Source organism: Anabrus simplex, chromosome 1, assembly GCF_040414725.1.
Source record: "Anabrus simplex isolate iqAnaSimp1 chromosome 1, ASM4041472v1, whole genome shotgun sequence".
In the NCBI taxonomy this organism is placed as follows: domain Eukaryota; kingdom Metazoa; phylum Arthropoda; class Insecta; order Orthoptera; family Tettigoniidae; genus Anabrus; species Anabrus simplex.
In genome coordinates this window covers 394,221,474-394,248,169 of record NC_090265.1, presented here as the reverse complement: position 1 = coordinate 394,248,169, position 26,696 = coordinate 394,221,474, and the positions used below count along the sequence as shown (strand labels likewise).

The 26,696-nt window shown below is 41.1% G+C and overlaps 1 protein-coding gene across 4 annotated transcripts in view; it reads left to right on the top strand.

The window, feature by feature from the left end:
• The first annotated feature begins 51 nt into the window (after positions 1 to 51).
• The window catches only part of LOC136866522 (zinc finger FYVE domain-containing protein 21), a 126,168-nt gene continuing 99,523 nt past the window's right edge, over positions 52 to 26,696 (top strand). For 3 of the 4 annotated variants that reach the window (XM_067143598.2, XM_067143573.2, XM_067143591.2), the window contains exons 1-4: positions 76 to 210; positions 428 to 572; positions 655 to 705; positions 791 to 959. In XM_067143598.2, coding sequence (XP_066999699.2) covers positions 441 to 572; positions 655 to 705; positions 791 to 959 — 352 coding nt within the window. In that variant the 5' untranslated portion in view covers positions 76 to 210; positions 428 to 440. Of the gene's footprint in view, positions 211 to 427; positions 573 to 654; positions 706 to 790; positions 960 to 26,696 lie in introns of all 4 variants that reach the window. The other variant, XM_067143582.2, reaches the window with a different exon arrangement.

Here is a 26,696-nt window from a genome sequence, read left to right as displayed (position 1 = left end):
AATGTCCAAAGAATTTATGCGTAAAAATATGCCTGTCTTCCACAAAAGATACACAGCTGTCAAAGATAATGACAGATCAACCGTGAGTTCGACGGTAGCATATCAGTAGTTGTTTTTGGTTTTGGCTGTTTCAATGTAAAACATAAACGAAGTTGGAGGGTAAGCTCGAAGGCAAATACAGGACATCTCATATTGTACACTTCAGGCATGGTAATGGCATTCGATGCATAAGATGCTGGTTTTTCTGTTTTCTTATTTAGCTTATTGGTTGATTTAATTATGGCAAAATTAGATATTAATTGCCCTATCAACAACCGCAAACTATTCTTTCACTTCTTATCTTCCCTCTCGAGTGGTGTATCTTATTCTCTCTCTCTCTCTCTCTGTTTTTTTACTTATCCTTCTCTTATGTAGTTATCTCCCATAGGTTTCAGGTCAGAATGCCAAGAATGGAGTCGGGATGCACTAAGAAATTAATCAGATCTAAATCAGGTCTGAGGATAGTGTCCAGTGATGATAATTTTCGAAGTCCATTCATACTTGGAGAACCTGAATGGATACCGGATAGAGAAGTTAGTGTAACTTGTGTCTTACCCTTTCCCAGTTATACATCTGTATTAGAAATGTTTTTAAAAAAATGTTTTCATTTTTCAGATAACTAATTGTTCAGAATGTAAATCTAAATTTGACTTCATCAGGAGAAAGGTAAATGTATATTTAATTCTGTGTGAGGTGAAGCATAATTTAACTTTACTGAAGAGTGTTAATGTGTAACTTATGGTGATTGTAGCATCACTGCAGACGATGTGGGCGCATCTACTGTGGAGCATGCTGCGATACCAAGATAGGCCTTCCCCGCATGTGTTTTGTGGACCCTGTACGTGTATGTGGAAGATGTGCCGTACAAACTTACAAGGAGAAGGATTTCTTTGATCATCAGTTGAAGACTTTAATTAATGGTTTGACACTAATTTAAATCTTAGCAATTGCTTAATCTACTGTATATTGACAGGCTTTTGGAATAGAAGAAAGTGCATGAGCTCTGAAGGAATGATATTGAAGTAACATAGCTATTGATGGAACATTGGTAACTAATTGCCTATTGATGCATAGGTTACAGCAGCAATTTACGTAAATATATTGCAATTACTTAGCGTGTCTTAAACTAACTCATTTTCCTCATTGTAAGATTATTATTATAACTTTAATTTGATGAGGTTATAATAATTAAACATCCACATATTAATTTGATGATGTTAGAGCTTAAATAACTTTCTCAGTCCTTAGTAGTAGTAGTAGTAGTAGTAGTAGTAGTAGTAGTAGTAGTGGTAGTAGTATGTCTACCCCTTACTCCCATTTCCTGATATGTGGTCGGAGATGAGGTGAGATGAAATACCTTAATACGGCATATTTTTACAGCTGGATGTCCTTGCTGGTGCCAGCCTCAGTTGAGGAGCTAATGAAAATGAAATTAATGATTGTGAATTAAATTGTGGAAAGAATTGCTGTCACATAAGAATAGGAACTGTCCCAGCATTTGCCTGGCAGTGAAATGGGACATTTAAAAAATATTTTTCCATGCCCTTCATGGCCCTTGTATTTCTTAAGCCAAAACTTTAATTTTTTGAAGTGTCTGACCCTTTCCATTTTTCGCCTTGATTAGTGTTAATACAGGATGATTGCTCAGTTGTACTTCCTTTTAAAACAATAATCACCACTGCTGAAAATGGGAAATCGCAGAAAACCATTCTCAGGACAACCAGCAGTGAGGTTCGAACCCACTTGCCTCCCAAATGCAGAGCTTGACTTTATAGCCATAGCGTGTTAATACACGCAGCTCGGTTCCTCAGACCTAGGTGAGAAAAATAATTGTTTCCAAAACTGAGAGGAAGATATGTATGATGATCATTACCATACTGTTACAGAAGTGAGTATGATAATGTAGTTTTTACAGCACTACAGTATTCAAAGGAATAAGTCTATATTTTGACGCTGGTGAAGAAGCCAATTTTTTGTCATTTTACTTATTATTGTTCCTAAAATTCTATTACTGTCGGTTGCTACTGTCTGTAGGTGTGCTAGATTGCCATCTACCTGCTTGCATCAGCATGACTAAGCTCATTTGAGCAGTATCATGCTTTCACCATAGTATGAGTACAATGCGGCATGCTTGTCACCAGCTATTTACCTTTTACACAGCTAATGATCCCAGCAGCTAATATTATGTACCAATATATGCAATAGGGTTCTAAATTAGCATCTTTGTATGCTATCAATTAACTGATGTTGACCATTGAGTCAGTTACTTTGATGTCCTTAATAGCAGTTGACTTTGATGTCCTTAATAGCAGTCTGTAATAGCCTATGTTGAAATTATTGTATAAATTATGTATGCTCAACAAAAATCATAGTATTATATTTTTACTTCATTCCTCTGGAATATGTTTTATTTTTCCAGGTTGTTTTGATAAACTTTTTTTTTTTTTTAATATCGTGACAATCTTAAACTGGAGTTTCCTAAAGCTAAGGGATGAGAAGTAAATACATTGAAGGATAAGAAAGTCGGAGTAAATTTCAAGGATTCCGGCTCAGTCTGGTGATAGCCTATTTGAAGGTACTCACATATGCAGCCTCATGTCACCAAGTAAAAGAACTCCTGTGAACAACATTTCTGGCATCTCAGTGTCTCTTAAAACTGTGAAAGTAATTAATGGGATGTAAAATCAATAACAAAATATCTAGGAGAGTATCGCACACAAACTTAAAGCTTGCGCTGCCCCCAAAATAATCCAACTTGCTCTCCATTTACATTATTAAAATATTTGCATTCTAAATTTCCGATTTTATCATTCAGTGTGTTATTTTAAAGATTAAGATTCAGTTATTCATCTTTAATTTCATTAATTTCATCAGTGCAGTACAGCATTCAAATGTGCTTCTGATGACAGTGGCAACATCACTACTGAACTCAGGCTGTAACCATAATAGCAATACACCATTTAGCTAGAGAGCTACCAATAGCTGTTCTGTCAAATACAAACTTTGAATAAGTCTGAGTAAACTGTGATGAGGGTTACTGTTAGGTTCAGTTCTGTTAGACATTTGTGGCGAGTTGGTGAAAACAATTTATGTTTGATTTAGACATTGCTCACCCCCTGCGGGTGGGGGCGCACATGTAGAATACACCCGCGGTATCCCCTGCCTGTCGTAAGAGGCGACTAAAAGGGGTGACGTAGGCGTGGACATGGATTATGGTTTGGTATAATGTGTTGGACTTCCTGTGGATGGGAGAGCCTGAATACATCCACAGGTAATGTACGTGTGCGACTACGCTCGAAAGCCCATGTCGGTAACCACCCAGGAAGCGGCGGGTGGGAGTGTCATGTACCGTTCCAGTATCTGCCTGACAACACAGGTCCCTGCGCAGCCGAATGCCAGAAGAAGATATTTTTATTAATTATTTTTATTTATTTTTACCTATATTTAGTGCTCTGTACACGCTGTGGGGTAGATGCTATTGCAGATGACTGGAGGAAGGGAGTCTTAGTGCTCATTGCCTCAGTCCTCCCCTATTAGGCATCGTCCAGCATCGGACCCTGGGCAGTACCGGCTATGATCAGGTGGGTATTGCCTTGGCTGCTTGGTTCGGCTACAGAGACCCCTGATCGGAATGGGTGGCATTCGGGGAGGATGATCTCGGGCATGGCGTCAAAACAACTTCCGCCTGCCTCCTCGGGTAGTTCGCCACCCAAGTCTTTAACTGTTGATTCCCTAAGGAGGGCAACCCCTTGGGAACAAGCGCAGCGTATTAGTCTGGGTTCCAACTTCCCTAGGTTCCTGGTTGCTACTAGAACCGATGGGCACGATTTTAAGCTGGTCAAATCGATTCTCTTCAGTCGACACATCGAAGGTGTATATGGTAAACTTGAGGATCTGAAGAAAATGCGCATATGTGGTTTGCTTCTGAAGATGAACACTGTACTTCAAGCAGATCAGTTGCTTAAGTGCGACCACCTTGGCAAAATCCCCATCAAAGTGGAAGAGCAAAAAACTTCTAATCTGGTTCGTGGAGTTATTTTCCATTGTGATCTCGTTCTGAACACTGACGGTGAATTGATGGAAGACATGAAGCACCATGACGTGACATATGTCCGGCGCATTACACGCAAAGTCAATGGTGAAGACGTTGTCACGGGTGCGTTCATAGTCTCCTTCAAATTGTCAGTGTTGCCAGAGAAAGTCAAGGTAACAACCTATCGTTGCGACATGGGGCCGTACATCCCACCTCCTATGCGATGCTATCGATTCCAGAGATTCAGACACATGGTATCTCGTTCAAATCGGTCTGTGTGTGGTACATGTGAAAGAGTAGCTCACGGCGTGGAGAAGTGCACACCTCTGTACAAGTGCACTAACTGCTCTGGTCTTCATTCTCCTCGAGATCTTAACTGTCCGACCTATCTGAGTGAGAAGAAGATCCAGGAGATCAAGGTCCTGGATGGTCTTTCCTACCAGGAAGCGCGCCGTAAGTTTAATTCTCTGAATGCACCGGCAAAGACACTAGACTTCAGCATGATAGCACAGTCTCTCCCAGGTTCCTCATTTTCAACTGGAACACCTTCTCAGAAGATCGCTGCGCCCGAGGCGTCAGTTGCTCCTGTGAGCAACGCCGCAAAAGAACGAATTCGAAGGTGGATTCATCCTGGCCTTCGACCACCAATAAGCCTGTGCCGGCTAAGAAACCTACACTGGCTCAGCAGGGGAAGAAGATGTCTCCTCCCCTCATGAGGTCGGCGGAGGCGGCATCGTCGACCAGGGCTAGGAAATCACCTCCCAGCCCGTCTAAACAAGAATCGACGGCGGGGAGGAAAAGCGCCCTTACAAGGCGTTCTTCCACTTCTCCTACAAATGGGTTCTACGTCAGCGGGTTTACCTCCTGGAGAACCTGCGCGCACCCCACTTAGGAAGGAACCCCGCCCCCGAACTACGTCGAAGAAATTCAAGGCATGCATCACCTCGTCACCAGACGAGCACTTATCTCCATCTTCGGATGGGGATGTGAGTTTAGGTTAGGTAGCATTACGCTGCTTCTAACCTAACCCCCAGAAGTCCACACCCACACTATGGGACTGTTACAACGGAACTGTAATGGTTTATGATAGGCATCTTGCTGAGCTGCGCCAGCTCATTAGCGAGTATAGTCTGTATTCAGGAAACAAATTTCAGACCAGGTCATCATACGATCTTAAAAAATTTTCGACTATACTCGACAGAACGACATTATGCTCACTGGGCTTCTGGTGGCGTTGGCATTTTTGTCCGTTCTGATACCTACAGCGAAGAGATCCCACTAAGAACGGTGCTGGAGGCTGTTGCAGTTCGCATTTTGCTGCCTGTCATAGCAACATTTTGTAATGTTTATTTCCCATCAGGCCAGCCTCGTAGCATAAATGATGTCATTGATCTTATAGATCAGCTTCCTCGTCCCTTCCTCTTACTGGGAGATTTTAACCCCCATCACCCCATATGGGGCTCTGATGCACCTTGCCCCAGGGGAAGGGAGTTGGAAACATTAGTAACAGAGCTGGATTTATGTATTTTGAACACAGGCGAACCAACTCATTTCAGTGTACATTACGACACATACTCTGAAATAGACTTAAGTCTATGCAGCCGAGCATTGGTTTCGCTGTTTCGGTGGAATACACACGATGATCTTTGTGTCAGTGACCATTTTCCCATTATTCTTACTTTGTTGCAACAAAAATCCATCGAGGCCCCTCCTCGATGGATTCTTAAACATGCTGATTGGCCAAAGTTCACATACCTAGCTGCCTTTAACGCCGATACCACGCGGACCGTAGATGGCGAAATAACTTACATAACACAAGTCATCCTTGCTGCTGCTGAGGAGTCCATTCCCTCCTTCTCAGGGCCTCCTCGCCGAAAACTTGTTCCTTGGTGGAACGAAGAAATTGCAGCAGCTATCAAAGAACGTCTTCGAGCCCATAAACGTTATAGTAGGCAGCCTACTGTGGCCAACTTGGTAACATTTAAGAAACTCCGCGCTAAGTAAGAAAGCTTTGTGGGAGAGATATGTTCACAACTAAGTATTTATTTATTTTCCACCTAGTCGATACAATGATTGCCTAAGGCAATTTAATGGTTAAAAGTGGTACATGTTTCGTGTATTATCAACATCTTCAGCCACATAACACTGTTTAGATGAAAAATACATAAATTGACAAAGTAATGCTTTAGAGGAAATGTCCTTAAAATTAGCGTAAGATTGACAACATTAAAACAAACAAAAATCTCAAGAGAAAATATATAAATTATTTCTACAGTTGAAAGCAGTCCGTCAAGGAAACACTTGTACAATATGTCACATACTCCATCATCTCAAGTGTGGCCTAAACTTCGACGTATTTCAGGTATCCAAGGACCATCTTCTCTACCGGGAATTTCCATTGCAGCAGTCTCGTCACTGAACCTCTCTCGATTGCTAACCATCTCATAAGTCATTTTGCGGATGTGTCTGGCTCCAGGAACTACCATCATGATTTCCTTGCTCTGAAGCAGGAGGCAGAACGTCATCACCTTAGTTTTGCCACTCAAGCTTTAGAGGACTATAACGTGCCCTTTACGGAGTGGGAACTCCGCAGCACCTTGGCGCTTTGCAAGGACACGTCTCCTGGGCCAGACAATGTCCATAACCAGATGTTGAAACACCTTAGTGAGGATAGTCTATTATATCACCTTTGTGTGTTCAACTGAATCTGGATAGAGGGTCAGTTTCCATCTCAGTGGCGAGAGGGCATAGTTATTCCTGTCCTCAAGCCTGACAAAAATCCTAAGTATGCAGGGAGCTATAGACCTATTGTGTCTTACTAACTGTTTGTGTAAGCTATTTGAGAGGATGGTAAATCGCCAATTTGTGTGGTGTTTGGAGAAACAAGGACTTCTGTCTGATTACCAATGTGGTTTTCGAGCCGCTCGCTCGACCACTGACCACCTGGTACGCCTCGAGAGTTCTATCCAGGATACGTTTCTCTGCAAACAGCATTTGGTGGCTGTTTCATTCGACTTAAAAAAGGCCTATGATACCACATGGCAATATAGTATCCTTTCAGTCCTGCATCAGTGGAAATTCCGAGGTAACTTGCCGGTGTTCATTGCAAATTTTTTGTCCCTCGGTCTATTCCGTGGTGGAGTAGGGAGGACATATTCGCAATACTACATTCAGGAAAATGGAGTCCCACAGGGATCGATTCTTAGTGTCACTCTGTTCACGATTGCCATAAACGGTATTGTTGCTGCTGCTGGTTCAGCAGTAATACCGTCGCTATATGTGGACGATTTTGCTCTGCACTATAGCTCGCGTAATGTGGCAGTCGCAGAGCGACAGTTACAGCAAGCTATTAGGAGAGTGGAGCAGTGTACCTTCGAACATGGCTTTCGGTTTTCCACCACAAAGACCACTGTTGTCTGCTTTTGTCAGCAACGTACTCTTCACCCACATCCTGGGGCCTATTCCACGAATTAACTTTGCAACTTTTCACTTTGCACTTTTCAGTTCAGATTTTGTTTCACCATCACTTTTCAGATTTAGCGTGCAAAGTGAAAAGTTAGGAATCTTTTCACTTTTCAAGCCTGTTATGTTCCTCCATTGGTACAGAAATGCAAAGTGCAACGAAATGAAGTGAAAAGTTTTCATAAATCTTGCAAAGAGACGATTCCCTTTTCATCTGTTAATTAACAAGTATGTACACTAGTTTTTCGGCGTAGAATTTGGTTTAGTGACAAACACGTTATGACGAGAGCTTTTGTTAGCATCAAGTGAGGATTGTGGTGAAAAATCCAATAAGAGAACGTACAAAGACAGGATTAATTTTCATAACTTGCATCCGGGAGATAGTAGGTTCGAATCCCACTATCGGCAGCCCTGAAAATGGTTTTCCGTGGTTTCCCATTTTCACACCAGGCAAATGCTGGGGCTGTACCTTAATTAAGGCCACGGCTGCTTCCTTCCAACTCCTAGGCCTTTCCTATCCCATCGTCGCCATAAGACCTATCTGTGTCGGCGCGACGTAAAGCCCCTAGCAAAAAAAAAAAAATTCATAACCTCACTTTGGCGTACTTTCGCGAGTGATATCATATTACCCCAACACAGGCCGACTATATTCTTGAAATGATCGGTCATTTATTGAAACATGCAACAAAAAGAAGTAAATTCCTTTCCGTAAAAACAAATTCTTATATGCTTACATTGGTTAGTAAATGGGCCCAGCTGCACGGTGCAGCATCAATGCATGGGACATCAAAATCAATTATTTGCAGAACTGTGACCAAAGTCGTAGATCTTATAGTAAATGTAATATTTCCTAACAGTACGTTGGCCTGAAAATCCACATAATATAGCGACAGGATTTCTAATGAAGGGTGAATTTCCTTCTGTGTGTGGATGTGTTGACGGTACTCTCATTAACATTGATGTTTGTCATCATTTGAGAGGTTATTTTTAAAGCTGCCAAAAAGGATGTCACGTTTCTCCTTGACAACTTCCATCACAGCCAGCTTCTTGTAATAACCTTTCTTTCCCATGATAAAATACTTTAACGGTACCACAATTATACCGTCAAGTTCGCCGCGAAAAGTAAAGCATTAAAAATCGTAGAGTATTAGGCCTATACAGTTTGCTCATGGAATAAACTCGATCGGATCACTCATTCGCAAAGACTGTTCACTTTGCGAAGAAATTGAAAAGTACAACCTAGATCATGGTGGAACAGAAAGACTTTGCACTTTGCAAGAATTGAAAAGTGCAAAGTTGAGAAGTTGCAAAGTTTGTTCGTGGAACAGGCCCCTGAGCTTTATTTAGGAAATTTTGCTATTCCTGTAGTTGACACTTACCGATTTCTTGGCTTCCTTTTCTATAGTACATTATCATGTGAGCCACACATGCGGCAGCTAAAATTGCAATGCACCAAGAGGCCTAATCTCTTGAAGTTTCTTAGCAGCACTAATGGGGAGCTGACCGCACGGTGCTCCTACGCTTCTATAGGGCACATATTTTATCCAGGTTAGACTACAGCAGTGCAGCATATGGCTCAGCAAGACCAAGCATTCTTGCAGGATTGAACAGCATCGGTCACAGCGGGGTTAGGTTGGCAACGGGAGCTTTTCGAACAAGCCCCATAGCTAGCCTGCTTGCTGAATCTTGTGTACCACCTTTACACCTGAGGCGCCAGCAGCTCCTTCTGTTGTATGCTGCAAATTTGCGACAGATGCCACTTCACCCAAGCTATCCTTGCATATTCAACAATGGACACCGTCGGCTGTACGCTGCTTGTCCTCGAGCAACGCAGCTGGTTAGAATATGCTTGTGTAGCAGTCACAGATTGTTTTCCGTACCTTCGGTTCCTTGCCTTGTCAGACAGCCAAGTACGGTTCCTCCGTGGGTAGTACGACGTCCTGAAATAATCCTGGATCTGCACACTGGCCCGAAGGAAAACAGGGACCCTTTGATTTATCGGAGGCTCTTTCTGTCCGTTGTTGGCCAGTATCCAGGTTCAGTCATCCTTTACATGGATGGCTCGAGAACAGACACTAAAGTGGGCTGTGCATTCGTCAACACTGAGAGGTTTCTTTTTGCTCTCCCAGAAACCTGTAGTGTATACACAGCAGAGCTCTATGCTATCCGTGAAGCTCTGCGGTATGCACTGTCCGATGAGTGCCAACACTTTCTTCTGTGTACAGACTCCTTGAGCTCGCTACAGTCTGTTGATATCTGTTTCCCTCGGCACCCTCTGGTGCCGCGAATCCAGGACCTGCTGGCCGGGTGTTCGGTTGCCGGCACCAGAATCACGTTTCTGTGGCTCCCAAGCCACATGGGTGTAGAGGGAAACGAGTTAGCAGATAGGGCTGCGAAGGAGGCAGTAACACTGCCCCTGTTGCCTTACGAGGTTCCAGCAAGTGATATTCGCTCTCAGCTGAGACATCTGGTTATGTCCCATTGGGAGATGAAGTGGCAGGCCACTCCTCTTCCAAATAAGCTGAAAGCGATAAAAGGTACAACAAAGGTATGGAAGACTTCCCTTCGGGCTTCTTGGAGGGAAGCAGTGGTATTATGTCGTCTTTGGATCGGCCACGGTATACTAACGCACTCCCATTTATTGAAAGGAGAATCCTCTCCGATGTGTACTTGTGGCGATCATCTTACCGTGCTACACATCCTTACAGAGAGCGTGGACCTGGTCGGTCTGCGCCATAGTCTAAAACTCCCGCATACCATCTCCCTCATCCTGTGTGATGACGAGCAGTCCGTAGACTTCATCATCCGTCTTATGAGGGATAGTGGTCTTTTTTATCGTGTGCAATGATGCCCTTTGTCCTAGTGTATTCGCGTTAACTGCGCTTTTATCTCATTGACTTATTTTAGTTTGTGTTGCATATTTTAGTGTGTTATTTTAACTTTTCACTTGAATTATATATACATGGATACATTTTAAAATTTTAATTATCATATATCATGTCGTCCATCTCATTCCATTAGGGGCCGATGACCTTCGATGTTAGACCCCTTTAAAGAACAAGCAGCAGCATCATCATCATCATCATCATCATCATCAGACATTGCTCAACTGCTCTGTTAGAAATAGTATTTTCTAGTTCATCGAACATTTATTAGAAAGTGTGAATCATGTTCAAGAAATACTGTAGACTATTTCAGTGTAGCAGGCTTCAGTATTAAAAACCAAAAGGTTGGTAGAGGTCTGATAGAATTCGAGACATCTAAACCTGAGGAGGAATCTTATGGACCAATGAAAGATGTATAAGTGCCATAAATACCCACAGTGCCACGTATATATAGTGGAATCTTTTAATGATGAACCACAGCACGGGCTTATTTTCCAGGGAATCTAAGGAATTGGAGATGGACTATTTTGTTATAGGTGCTCACTGTGTTATTTCATTATCTACATTTATTTTCTTTAAAATTATCCTCATTTTTGGATTCTCATAATGTTAATTTTGTTTGCTTCGCTACCAGTCAAACAGTGTAGTCCATTCTTTTTAGCACATAGGTATGTGTGATGCACATGCACCATACTCCACTCACTCCCCATACAGCACTACATGTTTCCATTAGGCAGTCATGTCCATCTTACAAGGGGGCATTCCCTACTCGTCACCACCGATTTCGATCAAATTTATAGAACATGCAGGGCTTAGCTAGAAATGAAAGTACCTAAAGTGGGAACTCCAGATGTCCAAGTGTATAGAAAATAAAAATAAAAATGTTGACGCGGCTCTCGCACCGTATAAGCCACGTATGTTAGTGCGCACGCCGAGCAGTTGTTGGTGTAGCGGTAAGAGCTCGCACTGGTAATTCGATGGTCGTGGGTTCGACTTCCTGTGTGGAGACTGTTTTCTCTGTCAACTTTTATGTTATTAATTTTCCAATTATGCAAAGAGGTGAATAATTAATGTTATTTACTTATTTATACGCAAAAGGCATAGAAAAGGTAAAAAAATAGGGATTTCATTGTCATTGTCTACCGGCGCCAAGAATCTATTGTTTGTGTACAGCCACCAGGAGCAACCTTCATTTGTCAGGTGAAAACGAATCTTTCAGCGAAATGACTATTCATATTTATGGCACATTCCCCAAGGAGGGGAGATAGCCAATAAAGGAGAAAAAAAGAAGAATTTCTGTTTGAACACGTCGGGAAAGTTCGCAACTCCAAATTTTCTACAATTGTGCGCTCATTAAAAAAATTGCGTCCTATATGCCTTTTGCATATAAATAAGCAAAATAAATTTTTACATACATACATACATACATACATACATACATACATACATACATTATAATTATAGACTGTTATGCCTTTCAGCGTTCAGTCTGCAAGCCTCTGAGAATTTACTAAACGTCACCACAATCCTCGATTTGCAACTAGTGTTGTGGCCTCATTTAGTTCTATACCTCTTATCTTTAAATCGTTAGAAACCGAGTCTAACCATCGTCGTCTTGGTCTCCCTCTACTTTTCTTACCCTCCATAACAGACTCCATTATTCTCCTAGGTAACCTATCGTCCTCCATTCGCCTCACGTGACCCCACCACCGAAGCCGGTTTATGCGTACAGCTTCATCCATCGAGTTCATTCCTAAATTAGCCTTGATCTCCTCATTCCGAGTAGCCTCCTGCCATTGTTCCCACCTGTTTGTACCAGCAATCATTCTTGCTACTTTCATGTCTGTTACTTCTAACTTATGAATAAGATATCCTGAGTCCACCCAGCTTTCGCTCCCGTAAAGCAAAGTTGGTCTGAAAACAGACCGATGTAAAGATAGTTTCGTCTGGGAGCTGACTTCCTTCTTACAGAATACTGTTGATCGCAACTGCGAGCTCACTGCGTTATCTTTACTACACCTTGATTCAATCTCACTTACTATATTACCATCCTGGGAGAACATACAACCTAAATACTTGAAATTATCCACCTGTTCTAGCTTTGTATCACTAATCTGACATTCAGTTCTGTTGAATTTCTTACCTACTGACATCAATTTAGTCTTCGAGAGGCTAATTTTCATACCATAGTCATTGCATCTATTTTCAAGTTCCAAGATATTAGATTGCAGGCTTTCAGCACAGTCTGCCATTAAGACCAAGTCGTCAGCATAGGCCAAACTGCTTACTACATTTCCACCTAAGTGAATCCCTCCCTGCCATTTTATACCTTTCAGCAGATGATCCATGTAAACTATGAACAGCAAAGGTGAATAATACAAAAATTGAGAAAAATATTCTCCACACGGAGAGTCAAACCCTCGACCATCGAATTACTAGTCCAAGCTCTTACCGCTACGCCAGCAACTGCTCGGCGTTCATTAACGTTAAGTGGCTTATACGGTGCGATAGCCGCGTCAACATTTATATTTTTATTTTCTATACGCTTGGCCATCTGGAGTTCCCATTTTGGGTACTTTCATTTGTAGCCAAGCCCTGCATGTTCTATAAATTTGAGCAAAATTGGTGGTGACGAGTAGGGAATGTCCCCTTGTTAGTCAGGATGGATCCAGCACAAGAAGAATGCTGCAAACAAGGATTGCCACACTCTTGTATCTGCATGTTATAGTTTACAATAGTTTCAGAGTTTAAATTATTATAGGATGTAGGTGTCCATTGGTAGAAGTAAAGAAAAAAAGCTTTTAGAAGCAAAGGCTACATAGAGAAGCTTTTAATTGTTAATGAAGGATGATAGAATACATGCACAAAATAATCCTCAATCATGTCAGAAGAGTACACTGGTGCAAAATGAAATCCCAAAACCAAGAAGACATTAGTGTAGAGGAATGCAGTTTAGGCTAAGCAATTGTCAAGGTACCATATTTATTTGAATAAAGTTTCCAGGTCACAGGTTCAAGTATGCACGAGAAGACATGCCATGGTGTTACAAAACAACTGCTATAGTCGCAATGATTTTGAATGCAGGCGTGCATTGTGTCACACAGGTTCTGTATGTCATTTTGTAGGATGGAGTTCCATGCCTGTTACACTTGGTCATTCAAATCAGTAACGGTTAATGCTGGTATTGGATGCCGCTGAATTTGTCGTCCCATAATATCCCGTATGTGTGAAGTGGGCGAAATGCCTAGTGATCTTGCAGGCCCTGGTAACTGGTCGAGACTCTGTAGACCATGTTGGGTGACAGCAGCAGTATGAAGACGAGCGTTATCATGTTGCAAAAGAAAACACCCCCTTGAATTCTGCGAATGAACGGCAGCTCCACTGGTACAGTCACCAGTCTGTCTTACAAATCTGCTGTCAAAGTTCTCGGGATAATGACGAGAGTGCTCCTGCCTCAAAGGAAATTGCTCCCCACACCATAACTCCTGGTGTAAGTCCAGTGTGTCGACGCCGGAAACAGCTTGGTTCCAAGCGCTCACCTGGCTTCCTCCTTGCCAACCTACGGCCATCACTGACACCAAGACAGAAACAGCTCTCATCTGAAAACACACCAGATCTCCATTCCGCCCTCCAATGAGCTCTGGCTCGACACCACTGAAGTCGCAGATGGAAATGATATGGAGTGGCATGAACATTACAGGACGCCTGGCTCGGAGCTGTCCCTAAAGTAATCGATTTGTTACTATTTGCTGTCTCGATTTGGTGCCAACGGAAACTCTAATGGCTGCCGCAGATGCAGTACAACCCACCACAGCCATGCAGTGAATATGGCGGTCTTCCCTCTTTATAGTGGCCTGTGCGCGGCCGGATCTTGGTCTTCTTGAGAAGTTGCCCTCCCGTGACCATTGTTGCCAACACCGATGTACTGTGGATACATCCCTGCCAAGTCTTTCTGCAATATCGCGGAAAGAACACCCACCTTCTTGTAACCCTATTACACGGGCTTGTTCAAACTCGGTAAGCTGCTGATGCTGCCTTTATCTTCTTAGAGGCATGTTTGACTCACACCTATCTCACAGCGTCATTAGGAGACTAGGCTAATGCTCACAAAGTGCGCAGTGTGTATTTGAAGCAAACTTGCTTTACAAGGTCATAGTGGCGCTACTAGCACCACTTTTCATTGACTGGCACGTAAATTTGAATGGGCGTCATCTTTCAGATGTGTAAACGCGCCTCCTGAATTTCTGTTGTTTTGCACAACTCCTTTTTGGTGTTGGGATTTCATTTTCTGTCATTGTGTATAGTCTTGTCTTGTTATATAGCAGTTGAGGCTTTCGTGGCTGGCGTTATAAATCATATCTGTATTTTCTGAGCTTGTAGGCTGTGGTCCAGGAGCATATGATGGTCCCGATGTTTCACTGAAGACTGCGTTCAGCATTTTCAAGGGTTCCAATTGACTTTGATGGGCCGAGCTGAGTGGCTAATATGGTTGAGGCGCTGACATTCTGACTCCAACTTGGCAGTTTTGATCCTGGCTCAGTCTGGTGATATTTGAAGGTCAAATACGTCTGCCTCATGTGGGTAGATTTACTGGCACATAAAAGAACTCCTGCGGGACTAATTTCCAGCATCTTAGCGTCTCTGAAAATCGCAAAAGTAGTTAGCGAGATGTAAAAACAAAAACATTATCATGGACTTCAATGGCTGTGAAGCTCACAGTGGAGTGGAGTGGGGTTTCAATTCTACCTCATATAGTGCAGGCTATGGTGCGCTGCTCACCTATTGGTCCACCATACTGGAGGGGCGGTCGCTGATTGGCTGTTCTTCGGTCACTGATTGAAGCATTAAGGAGTTCAACAGATACCTCCTTCTAGAACACCATGTGTAAAGAAAAATGGAATGAAAATAATAAAATTAGTTTCCTCATGTAACAGTAGGCATAACCATGTTCATACATAATACGTAAATGTTACTTTTCAGAAATACTTGCCCATTTTCAAAGAATATTGTACAGTCCTTATTTTAATTTCAGATATCTGCCTCACAGAGGGTAGAAACTGCCTACAAATGGGTTTATCATCATTCTTCACTTTGATGGAGTAACACCATAAATTGGTTACGTGAACGAATTGGATCCACAAAATGGCACTGTAATATTTGTCCCAAGAGGAAGATAATAATTGCTTTTACTCAAATAAAGTGTAAAATCTGCAGTAAATTAAGAAATAGTATGAAATATTTTACTTGTAGAGAATAATATGGATACATACTTTACTACCTTACAACTATTTTTTCTGTTACGTTGCTGCGCTTCCGTATGTGTTTTGTTTGTCTAACACTTTCATGTGTGATGTCTTTGCTCACTGAAGTTGTTTGAATTAATTAGGTGTCATTTTCTTTATGTTGCTCATTCGTTTTGTGCCCTAACTCATTCATTAATTGATATACTTATTGGTCCTATTTTCCTTTCAAGAAAAAAGTATTATATTCATTTGTCCAGGGGTCATGCTATTTTGCTGTTTGAACTGCCCACGTTAGTCATATGGACAAAGATAATGAGAATTCACAGACATAGGACTCCCATTCATCGGTGCTAGCCCTGGACCCCAAGAAAGAAACAAAAGACGGCACGAGCAGCGAAATGCAACATAAGGGAGCCCTGTTAACAATCCGTAAGTACCTATACATATTTCTCTAGTAACGACGGTATTTCTTAATTTACTATAGATTTTACACTTTGAGTAAAAGCAATTATTATCTTCTATTTGGGACAAATATATCACATGACATTTCGTGGATCCAATTCGTTCAAATAACCCCATAAATTATTCCTCTCCTTTATTCTTTCTTGTTTCTGAAAGATCTTCTCCTTTCTTTTCATGTAACCCAGTAACATTGTATCTTGCATTATTTTGCCCCCAATATCCCAAAACGATTTAAAGCAGTCTTTACGTTCTTCCTTGTTGAGAGCCTCAAAACATCTGGAAAAATTACACAAAAAGTATGGTAATAAAGTTGTTGCAATTATTTGGGTTCTAGCTTTAATAAAGAGTATGTCAAACCAAACATACAGTATGGTACCTTTTCATACAGCATTTATTTACATGCCAAAGTATCTTTTTCTTTGCCTCCTTCCCGGTTGTGAGGGAAACGTAACCATTGCCTCTGTTTCGATCCAATTTTGCAATATTTCTCTTCCACTTATCAGTGTTTCTCTTCCTTTACTTCCCTCTACACCTCGGCGAAAAACTTTCATCCACCTCCTGTTCATCATTAGATACATCTGAATCATTACAATGTGAAAATCTAGACTGAATGTGTCCCGTTTCCTCGTGCATCATCTCATTAGCACGCGCCATTTTCTCTTACTCGCGCCGTTGATGCAGGATCACTTCCATTCCTTGCAACATCAGCGTAGTGCATACTGTTCATTTCTGTCATCTTCTGACCTCTAGAAGCTGCACACAGAACTAAGACATGACTTGTTGGATAGCAGAGGGTTCAAGGTTTTCGAATATGATGTTTATGCAAAAAGAGCATAAGTAGACTTACGCTGTTATTGTATCCAGGTCCTCAGTTAATAATGTTTTAAAATATTCAAAAGGTTATATACAAATTACAATACCAATTTTCATGCCTGTAACATGTTAAGTGTATGAGATATGCTGTAGATATACTCATTTTAAAAACTGCCCCACTCGTTTGCTGAGTGGTCAGCATTAAGGCCTTCAGTTCACAGGGTTCTGGGTTCAATTCTGGGCTGTGTCTGGGATTTTAATTGCGTGTGATTAATTCATCTGGCTTGGGGACAGGTTGTTTGTGTTGTCCCAACACTCTCCTCTTCATATTCACTCAACACACCACATTACCAACCACAACAGGAACACACAATGGTAATTACATCCCTACACACTCACACACACACACACGCGCACGCACGCACGGTGATGGCGTCAGGAAGGGCACCCGGCCGTAAAACAGGGTCAAATCCACATGTACGACACAGTTTGCACCCGCGACCCTACAAGTGTTGAAAAAGCGGTAGAAAAAGAAGATGCTGATTTTAAAAATTCACCTGCTTTTTTTTTATTTAAAAAAAAAAGTGTGTTCATTTATTTTGAAAGGAGATTCCAACTAACAGTTTTAACGTCTGTAACATCTTCATTTTCTGAGATATATGTATCCTCATATAAAGAATTCAACTCCCCTCACTTCTTTTCAATGCCCTCACCACTTAAGTGGATTTTCTGAAAACAAAAATTTGTGTTCTTTTATTTTTAAAGGAGATTCCAAAAAAAATGTTCATGTCTGTAACATGTTAGGTTTTTGTGATATATTGTAGATAATCTCGCTGCTGTAGGAATACTGAAGCTGACGTTGCCATGGTTACGGCAGTTCATTTCCTTATCCGATTCCTAGAGCAGGGGTAGTGCGATGCCAATATCTCCTTAACGGTTGATTTTAGGGCCCGTAGGGCTTACCGAGTCTTGTTCTGTGCATCAAGGGGCTTAAAATGAGCTTTGTCTCGTCCTTGTACGACAAATTCGATTTCGCCTATATTAGCCTATTATTTTTATATTTTTATATCTCCCCCCGTCACTTCCCCTCCCCCTCGAATTGTTTTAAAAATAAAATACAGCCCATGTTACTCTCTGGCAATATAGCTTTCTATAGGTGAAGTCATTTTTAAAATCGATTCAATAGATTTTGAGTCTTATCCTATACAAACAAATATACAAATTTTTCCTCTTTATAATATTATGGTATAGATAACAGAGAAATGCCATAATAGTTATCACATTTACTGCGGTCATCTTTCTTGAAAATAGTGATGATATTGGCATTTTTTAGATCATTGGGTACCTTTTTTCGTTTCGCAAGTTGAGGGGAAGAGGGTGAAGAGCCTTGGTTTTAGGGGTATACCTCTACCTTGAATTAGTTCCAGAGGGATGTTGTCTGGTCCAGGTACTTTCCTAGGTTTCAGCCTGTCAAATGCCACACAATATTCCTGAAAAGTTGGTGGCATCAGCTTCCATGGTTGAGGGGAATTATTTAGCGTATGGCTTATACAGACAATATCAGTAATATATATTTACAGATGAGAAACAAAGTAATATGTGCTTCACAATTGAATAACTAGTTATTCAATCCAGCATACAGCATCTGGTTTTACCAGCAGGAAGTCATCCTCATCACTGTGATAGGCTCAAATCTTGCATTCCCGTACGTTATGATGAATAGTCTGATGTGGAGCTCCGCAGTCACAGTCTTGATTAGGTAGCTTTTTCCACTTATGGAGAGTGGCTTTTCACTGGCCATGTTCTGTTCTGATTCTCTTCAGGGCAGTTCAGGTCTTGTGTGGTAGGTGGGATCCACTTAGAAGTCTGGGACCTGAGAAGAAGGTATGCTGCTTCCCATCTACCTTTCCACTCATCGAAGAGATTTAAAATTCTTAGCATCCATGTCAGCAGCATCACACAGAGTTGGATGGTGTGATTTTAGTCTATTAAGATTTAAAAGTGGCAGGTCACTATGCATGGGTAGACTAGGATTTCTCGAGATCCTGTGGAATTCCTTCATAAGGGCATTAGATTGGTTGAGGGGGAAGTTGTGGCACTTTGCCCCTTTCTTTTCTCATAACCGATGATTTCCTCAGCTGACTCAATGATAGTTCTTTGGAGTATTGATCATTCTTGCTCAACCTCATTTGTGCATACCGGATTGCTTGTCAATCAGTTCATAATCGCATTTTGGAAGTCTGACGATGTGGATTTATCTGACAGTTGAAAGTGGCACACTTGCGCCGGGGCTTGCATGGGTGATACGTAGTTGGTTTCAGATGGAAGGAGATTTTGAGTCAACAGATTAGAAGTTCGAGATTTGTCCAACAGTCATCAATACTCCTTGCAGTCTTGGTGATGAGAACATCTTTCTTGTCATGCTATCAAGTGATGACGTAGTCGAGGATGTGCCACTACTTACATCTTGGGTACATCCATGTGGTTTTGTAACGGTTAGGTAGGTGAAACTAAGTGTTAGTCATGAACATCTCAGGTTCTGCACACAGGCCGAGAAGTAGCAGTCCATTGGCATTACAATTACCAATATCATGTTTGCCCATTACATTTCCCCACAACCGATTATCCCTTCCCACTCTGGCACTGAAGTCTCCAAGCAGTAGCATTTTGTCTGACAGTGCTATCTTAGTGTTGATGGAGTTCAGCTGGTGGTAGAAATGGTTCTTAGTTTCTTCATCGGCTTTCAGTATAAAGGCATATGCAGAGATGAGTGTGGTAAACCTGTCTCTAGAGAGTGGTATATATAGTGACATGAGCCTTTCACTGAATGCAATGGGTGTGAGCTGATGATCATTTACAGGTTTTGTCTTGACTGCGAATGCAGCCCCATGAATACAGTTTCCCCATCCTCATTCCCTTTCCAAAAGATGGTATAGCCTGATTCAGACTGAACAATCTTCAGCTGATAGTTTGGTTTCGCTCAGCGCAGCGACATCTATATTTACTAATTGTTATAGTATTGAATAGGTGGTTTCAATAAATTAATTGTTTAACATTTAATAATTTAATTTCAATATGGTCAGTATGAAAATAATTACTTGTATCTATATTTACTGTCGTGGAAGAAAGTATAGACACTGGAGTTAATATGTTAATAAAATGTTCATCCTTTGTTGCACATAGAAACAAGCTATACCAAAATTTAGCTTATTTTATATTCTACTTTTAATGATGTGGAGTACACATTTTTACCCCACCCAGTTAAAATTTTAACGCAGGTTGAAAAAAAGAAGTGCTGGTATTTTTTCCAATTCCAACGGAGCACTCACTTTGAAAAATTATAACTTTAAAAGTATTGATCTGATCATTACCTTGAATATGTCTTAAAGTAACTTATTGTTGATCTGTATACCAAGTTTTTATTTAATTGGATATATTTGTGAGAAAGGCTGTTGTAAATTTTATGAAACAGCTTTTTTTTCATTACTGGGTGATCATAGACATAAAAAATTTGGCTTGTTATGAAGCTCATGAGAATGCCAGGCTAAAATTAAAACTGCTTTTAACCTGCATGCAATTGTTAATTTTATATTGATTTTATTTTATTGGGTGGTTGTGTGAGAAGAAAGCAGCCTATCAGCCAGCGAGAACAATGCTCTTGGCCCTGGAAACCCTAGCGATGTTGCCAGGTTGAACATCAGTTGGGCGTTCCCTGCTGCACAATAAATGGATGTTTGTTGTTACATCAGTTGTGTAAAACCTTTATGGGCCTAGTGCTCAATATATCAACGATAGAATTACATAGTATATCTTGTATTTCAACGTAAGTTCCAGCTTATGAGAAGGATCTCTTTGTTTCATTAGTGATTAATGCTTCAGTGCACTTTCCAGAAATATTTGGGAACTTAACTTTCTTTGGAAGTAGAGAAGTAGTCATTGTTTCTTCATAATGTCTCGTTTTTATGTGACCTCTAGTAAGAGGGTACAGATTATGCTGTCGCTAACAACTGTGGTCAGCTGAGCGCACGGAGCACAGTAGCATTCCCACGACAGCAAACTCTAGTAACACGCGAGTAAAGGTCGAAAACTGCACTTTCTCTTTAAAAAAAAAGCCATTTCCCATCACTTTTCCCATGAAGGCATTGGACCACCAATGGCAGGTTTAAATATGGTGTACCAATTGAAAAGCTGTTGTCATTGTATTTACAAATATTCACTGCCTATTTACAGAGTTCAAACTTAAAAAATAAATCATGAAATAAAATGTTGAAAGATATACAATGATCCTTCTTAAGTCGTCAGCATAATCACTGTCTGATGAATCAAATGAACTGTCGTTTACACTTATTACAACAGGACCAATAGTAGGGACGTCTTCCGTGAATGCATCTTTCTCACAATAATGTTTCTCAATTTTGGTGTGTCCAGTGTAGTTTTTCCATAGCTCAGGAAGGCATCATATTCAAATACAAGGGTCCTGGGTCTGATTATTGGCCAGGTCATTGAAATTTATCTTCACTTGGGGCTTATTCGAATTGTATCCTGTCTTCAAAGTATCAGTAATAATGGTGGGATCCGATTCAACTTTTGAAACGTCTTGTATTTAAAATCGCGTGTGATGGGGGAAACACCACTCCTCATTATCTAGCATGGTTATTCCCTTATTCTACTTTCTTACCCAATAACACAACACATTCAGTGCGAAGTAGCTCTACATGACTCAGAACAGATACAGAGCAGTGACTGAGAGTAGCTGGCGCGGCAAATAGGCCAACTGGGCAACACCTCTCGGCCAATATGCTGCTTTCTTCTTTCAAAACCACTCAATTTATAAATCATTATAAAATCGACAGTTGCATGCAGGCAAAAGGCAGATTTAATTTTAGCTTGACATTCTCATGAGCTTCATAACAAGCCAAATTTTTTAAGCTGTGGTCACCCAGAAATGAGAAAATGTTGTTTCACAAAATGTACAACAACCCTTTTCACAAATATCAGTTGAAATAAAAACTTTGTATACAGATCAACAATAAGTTACTTTAAGGTAACCAGGAAGTACAAATTGCCATAAAGTGCAACCCTTCACATTTTCTCTTATATATGCTAAAGTTTTCAAGGTAATTTCTTGATATTTTCTAGAGATGTTTAGGAATTCTTAATGTAAGTTTTCTTTCACTTTTGTTATCACAAGTTGAACAGAAAAGTTTTGTGGACATTTTTATGGGGGGAAAAATTCAAAACTTTGTCATATGTTTGTACCTTGTTCTCATTACTAACTGATAAAACAAAAATGAATTTTCTATTATAAGTTCATCAGTTCTTGCTAATTTCTGGGAACTACAATAAATTGTCTACCTTACTCTGGCAATAACATACGATTTTTTTCTATTTTGTAAATTTTTTCAAGCTTTTTGCAGCGTGTAATTTCATACAGTTCTGAAAATAATAATGGTACTTAAACAATTGCAGTTCCCAGGCATTATCTTAGATTGAATTGTGTGTGTAAAAAATTAATTAAGATTGGTGCATCCAGTCCGGAGAAAATGGTACATTTACATTCAAATTTTTTTTTCTGGGAAATCGAGAAAAAGAAAAATAGTAGTGAAATGACCTGACATTAATACATCCCTGGGCAATAATCCTCCTGAACATCTTCATCTCCCTGTTTTTGGTTTCTTTTCTGCAATCTTCTTATTACAGTTACTTTCAGGTAATACACTATTCCTATTGTTTTTAAAACTTCAATTCCACGGGGAGCAGGGGGAGAGGCGATACTCCCACGTGGCGTGTACCAGGTGGCGGATAGGGGTGTCCTAACCGGCTTGCCGGTGAACTTGAGGGAAATAAAATGCCTCTCGCGGACCAAACACACTACCCCCTGCGGGTGGGGGACGCACATGTAGAATACACCCGCGGTATCCCCTGCCTGTCGTAAGAAGCGATTAAAAGGGGCCCAAGGGGCTCTCAACTTGGAGTGTGGATTGGTGACCACGGGGCCCTTAGCTGAGTCCTGGCATTGCTTCCACTTACTTGTGCCAGGCTCCTCACTTTCCTCTATCCTGTCCGACCTCCCTTGGTCAACTCTTGTTCTTTTCCGACCCCGACGGTATTGGAGCATTCGAGGCCTAGGGAGTCTTTTCATTTTCCCGCCCTTCATGGCTTTTGCTTTTCTTCGTCTGCTACCTCATTTTTCGAAGTGTTGGAGCCCTTCTTCTTATTTTTTTTCTCTCTCTTACCCCCTGTGGGTGGGAGACGCAGACGAATAATACACCCACTGTATCCCCTACCTCTCGTGAGAGACGACTAAAAAGGGGCGACCAAGGAATGATTGTCTTAGAACCATGAAACTACTTTCGATTAGTATCATCACGCAGGGAACACCATGGGTTGCCTCTACTTGCGAGTAGTACCATTATATTAGGTACGAAATAGGTTTGTGATTAGTATAAGCAGTGAATTGACCGAGCTCGATAGCTGCAGTCGCTTAAGTGCGGCCAGTATCCAGTAATCGGGAGATAGTGGGTTCGAGCCCCACTGTCGGCATCCCTGAAGATGGTTTTCCGTGGTTTCCCATTTTCACACCTGGCATATGCTGGGGTTGTACCTTAATTAAGGCCACAGCCGCTTCCTTCCACTTCCTAGGCCTTTCCTATCCCATCGTCGCCATAAGACCTATCTGTGTCGGTGCGACGTTAAGCAAATAGAAAAAAAAAAAGGCACTGAGTTGGTTTTCCAGTGGGTTTCCAGTATCCATGAGTCGTACCCATGTGAGCAACACCGCGGGTCTGGGCGTTGCCTGTGAGTCGTACCACTATATGAGCGACACCGTGGGTCTGCATTGCCTGTGATTAGTACCCGCTATGTGAGGAACACCACGGGATAGTACGAGTTCCTGTGGTTAGTACACCTAGGTGAAGGAACCTCATCGGTTTGCGTTGGCTATGAGTGGCGCCATTGGGTGAGAAACACCATGGGTCTGCGTTACCTGTACGACGTACAATACTTGTGAGTAGTACCATCTTGTGTGGAACACCGTGAGACTTCGCTACTTTTGATTAGTACCCCAACATGACAAATACATGATTCTACTTTACTCGCGACATGTACCATTCTGAGGGGCCTTAGACCTGGATTTTGGACCCCTTTAGACATCAAGCATCCTCGATTCAGGATTGTGCTTTATAAGTGGTCCCTTGGTCAGTAATACTATTACCGTATTTACGCGAATAATCTCCGCCACAGAATAATCCCCGCACCCTAATTTTATGAAGGCTGATTTTGAAAAAAAAAAAATGCCAACTTTGATGCAAATAAAACCTGTACCCCAATTTCGTGCCTCAATTTTTAAAAAAATATATGCGTGTATTATTCGCGTAAATATGGTATTTATGATCTCTTTTTGAGTCGAATCCACAGGTTTTTGTTTGTTTTTGTTTTTTGTTTTTTTCGGGTTCATGTCCATCCATTCATTCTTCATGACATTTTTTATTTTGGTCAGTGGATGATTTTGAACTTTTTGTTGTCATTTTATTTCATACCATTAGGGGCTGATGACCTCGATGTTAGGCCCCTTTAAACAATAAACATCATCATCATCATCATCATCATCAAAACTTCAATTCTTGATACTACACCATCATTAAATGTCAGCACAGCATCATATGCTATGTCTGAATACCCAGATACAGTTGTTCAGAATTTCACTTACATCCTGTGTTTTTCCATGAACACATTTTTTCAGAAGAGAGGCTTCGCTGAGGTCTCGATAAATTTGTTTTATACCTTCCATCTTTGGCATTGGTAAGGCATGCTGATGTCTGTAGGTTCCACCAACTGCTACAGATTATTGGTACTTACACCATGAGTCAGCCCCCTTCAGACAAAGGTAGTGAATAGGATTTTAATCCTTTATACGAAAACTGATGGTCAAGTTGAAAGTGGGTGTGGCACTTCCTGGCTATACATTCAATGCTTCTTTGAATAAGAAAAAACGTAATTTTTAAAACGTAATAATATTTTGGCCATTTTTGCACTTCCTGGTTACCTTAACACGTTAAAGTCGATGTCACCCCTTGTGGGGTGACGGACGCTCATACAAAATACTGTATGTCACCCTCATGGGGTGACACGGTAGTGTGTCCACGCCTCTCATCTTTAGGCTGTCGCGCAGAACTAGTGCTACCATTCACTGTTGTATTGCATTGCTTGTTCACGTAAGATGTTCATAGAGTGCAGCACGGTGCCCATTCCTTTCTCAGTACGCTGTGCATTGCGCAACAGACAGTGGAATTTCCCTGGGGTCACATACACAACCATCAGAGTTCAATTATTAATGGCAATAATGTGGATTGGAGTCTATTACTGCTTTATTCTTACATACTGGTTGAGATTTAGCACTCAGAGGAAATTGTAAACCGAGGCTACGTGTGAATAAAAAATGTTTCTACAAACCTGAGAATGTTCCCCAGTAATTATCACTAGCTAGTGATATGGTTGAATGAACGCACAATGCAGCACCGGAATCTTTGCTAGTGTCCTCACTACACAAACTACTGTCCAATTCCGACTCGGAAAAGGTGACATCATATTGCAAATCCGAAATGTCAACATCACTTGATTCAGAACTCGAACCCTTTTCAAGTTGTTGTTCTATCTCTCTATCGGTAATCATTGCTTACTCGACACAGAAACACACATAACATGAATTAAATTCTTGTCACAAAACTGTGAATTAGAAGGAACTCGTTAAAAGGCGCGTAAACCAACAGCTCACAACACAGAGCACAGTGTTCCACAACAACAAAGGTAAAAAGCAGGGGTGACGGGCGCTTTCTCTGTTGCATTGTCAGCCTAATAACCATATGTCACCCCAATAGGGGGATACAAAAATAGTAACTTTGAACATAAATTATGTCTTTGATTATCGTCTACGAATGAAATTACGCTCATCCGCAGCCCATAACAACCTGAAATATGTACATTGCATTTCTGCAGCTTACCATGAGAAAAGCAAATGTACACATTGACGTTAATGTGTTAAGACATATTAAAGTGTGTTAACGATCAGATCAATACTTTTAACATTATGAATTTTCAAAGTGAGCACTCTGTTGGAAATGGAAAAAAAATACCAGCACTTTTTTTGTTCAACCTGTATTCAAATTTTGATTGGGTACAATAAAAATTTATACTTCACATAATTAAACGTAGAATAAAATAATCTAAATTTTGGTGTAGATTGTTTCTCTGTGGGACAAAGGATAAACTTTATATTAACGTGTTAACTCGGCTGTCTATAATTTTTTCCACGACAGTGGTTTGGCAAGCTCATTGGTGATGAAAGCTGTTCTTCTCTCTGGTCTGTCACTGTTGTTGTTATCATGTAATGTTCTGACATTCCACGATCCAATTATAATTTCACATTGATCTGTCATATTTGAACCGCTCGGTGCGGTTGCTCAGCCAGGCGAACTGGTGACTTCCAGTGTTTAGCCACATTTTCTAGGGCCGTGCTAATTTGGGTGGACAGCGGTGGTTCTAAATAGGTCTGCCCAGACACAGACGCAGGACCGAATTATTGAGTAGCCACCAGGTCTCATGAAGACGACTGTCACACATCTGCTGCCAGTATGCAGGCCCAGACTAGAGTTTCCTAGTTTCCCGATGCCTGCCTCCACCATCTTTGCCCCATTGCCGTTGGACTTGATCAGAAGTTAAGAAAGTATTTGGAAAAGTGCCACTAACGTGGATTTGTTTATG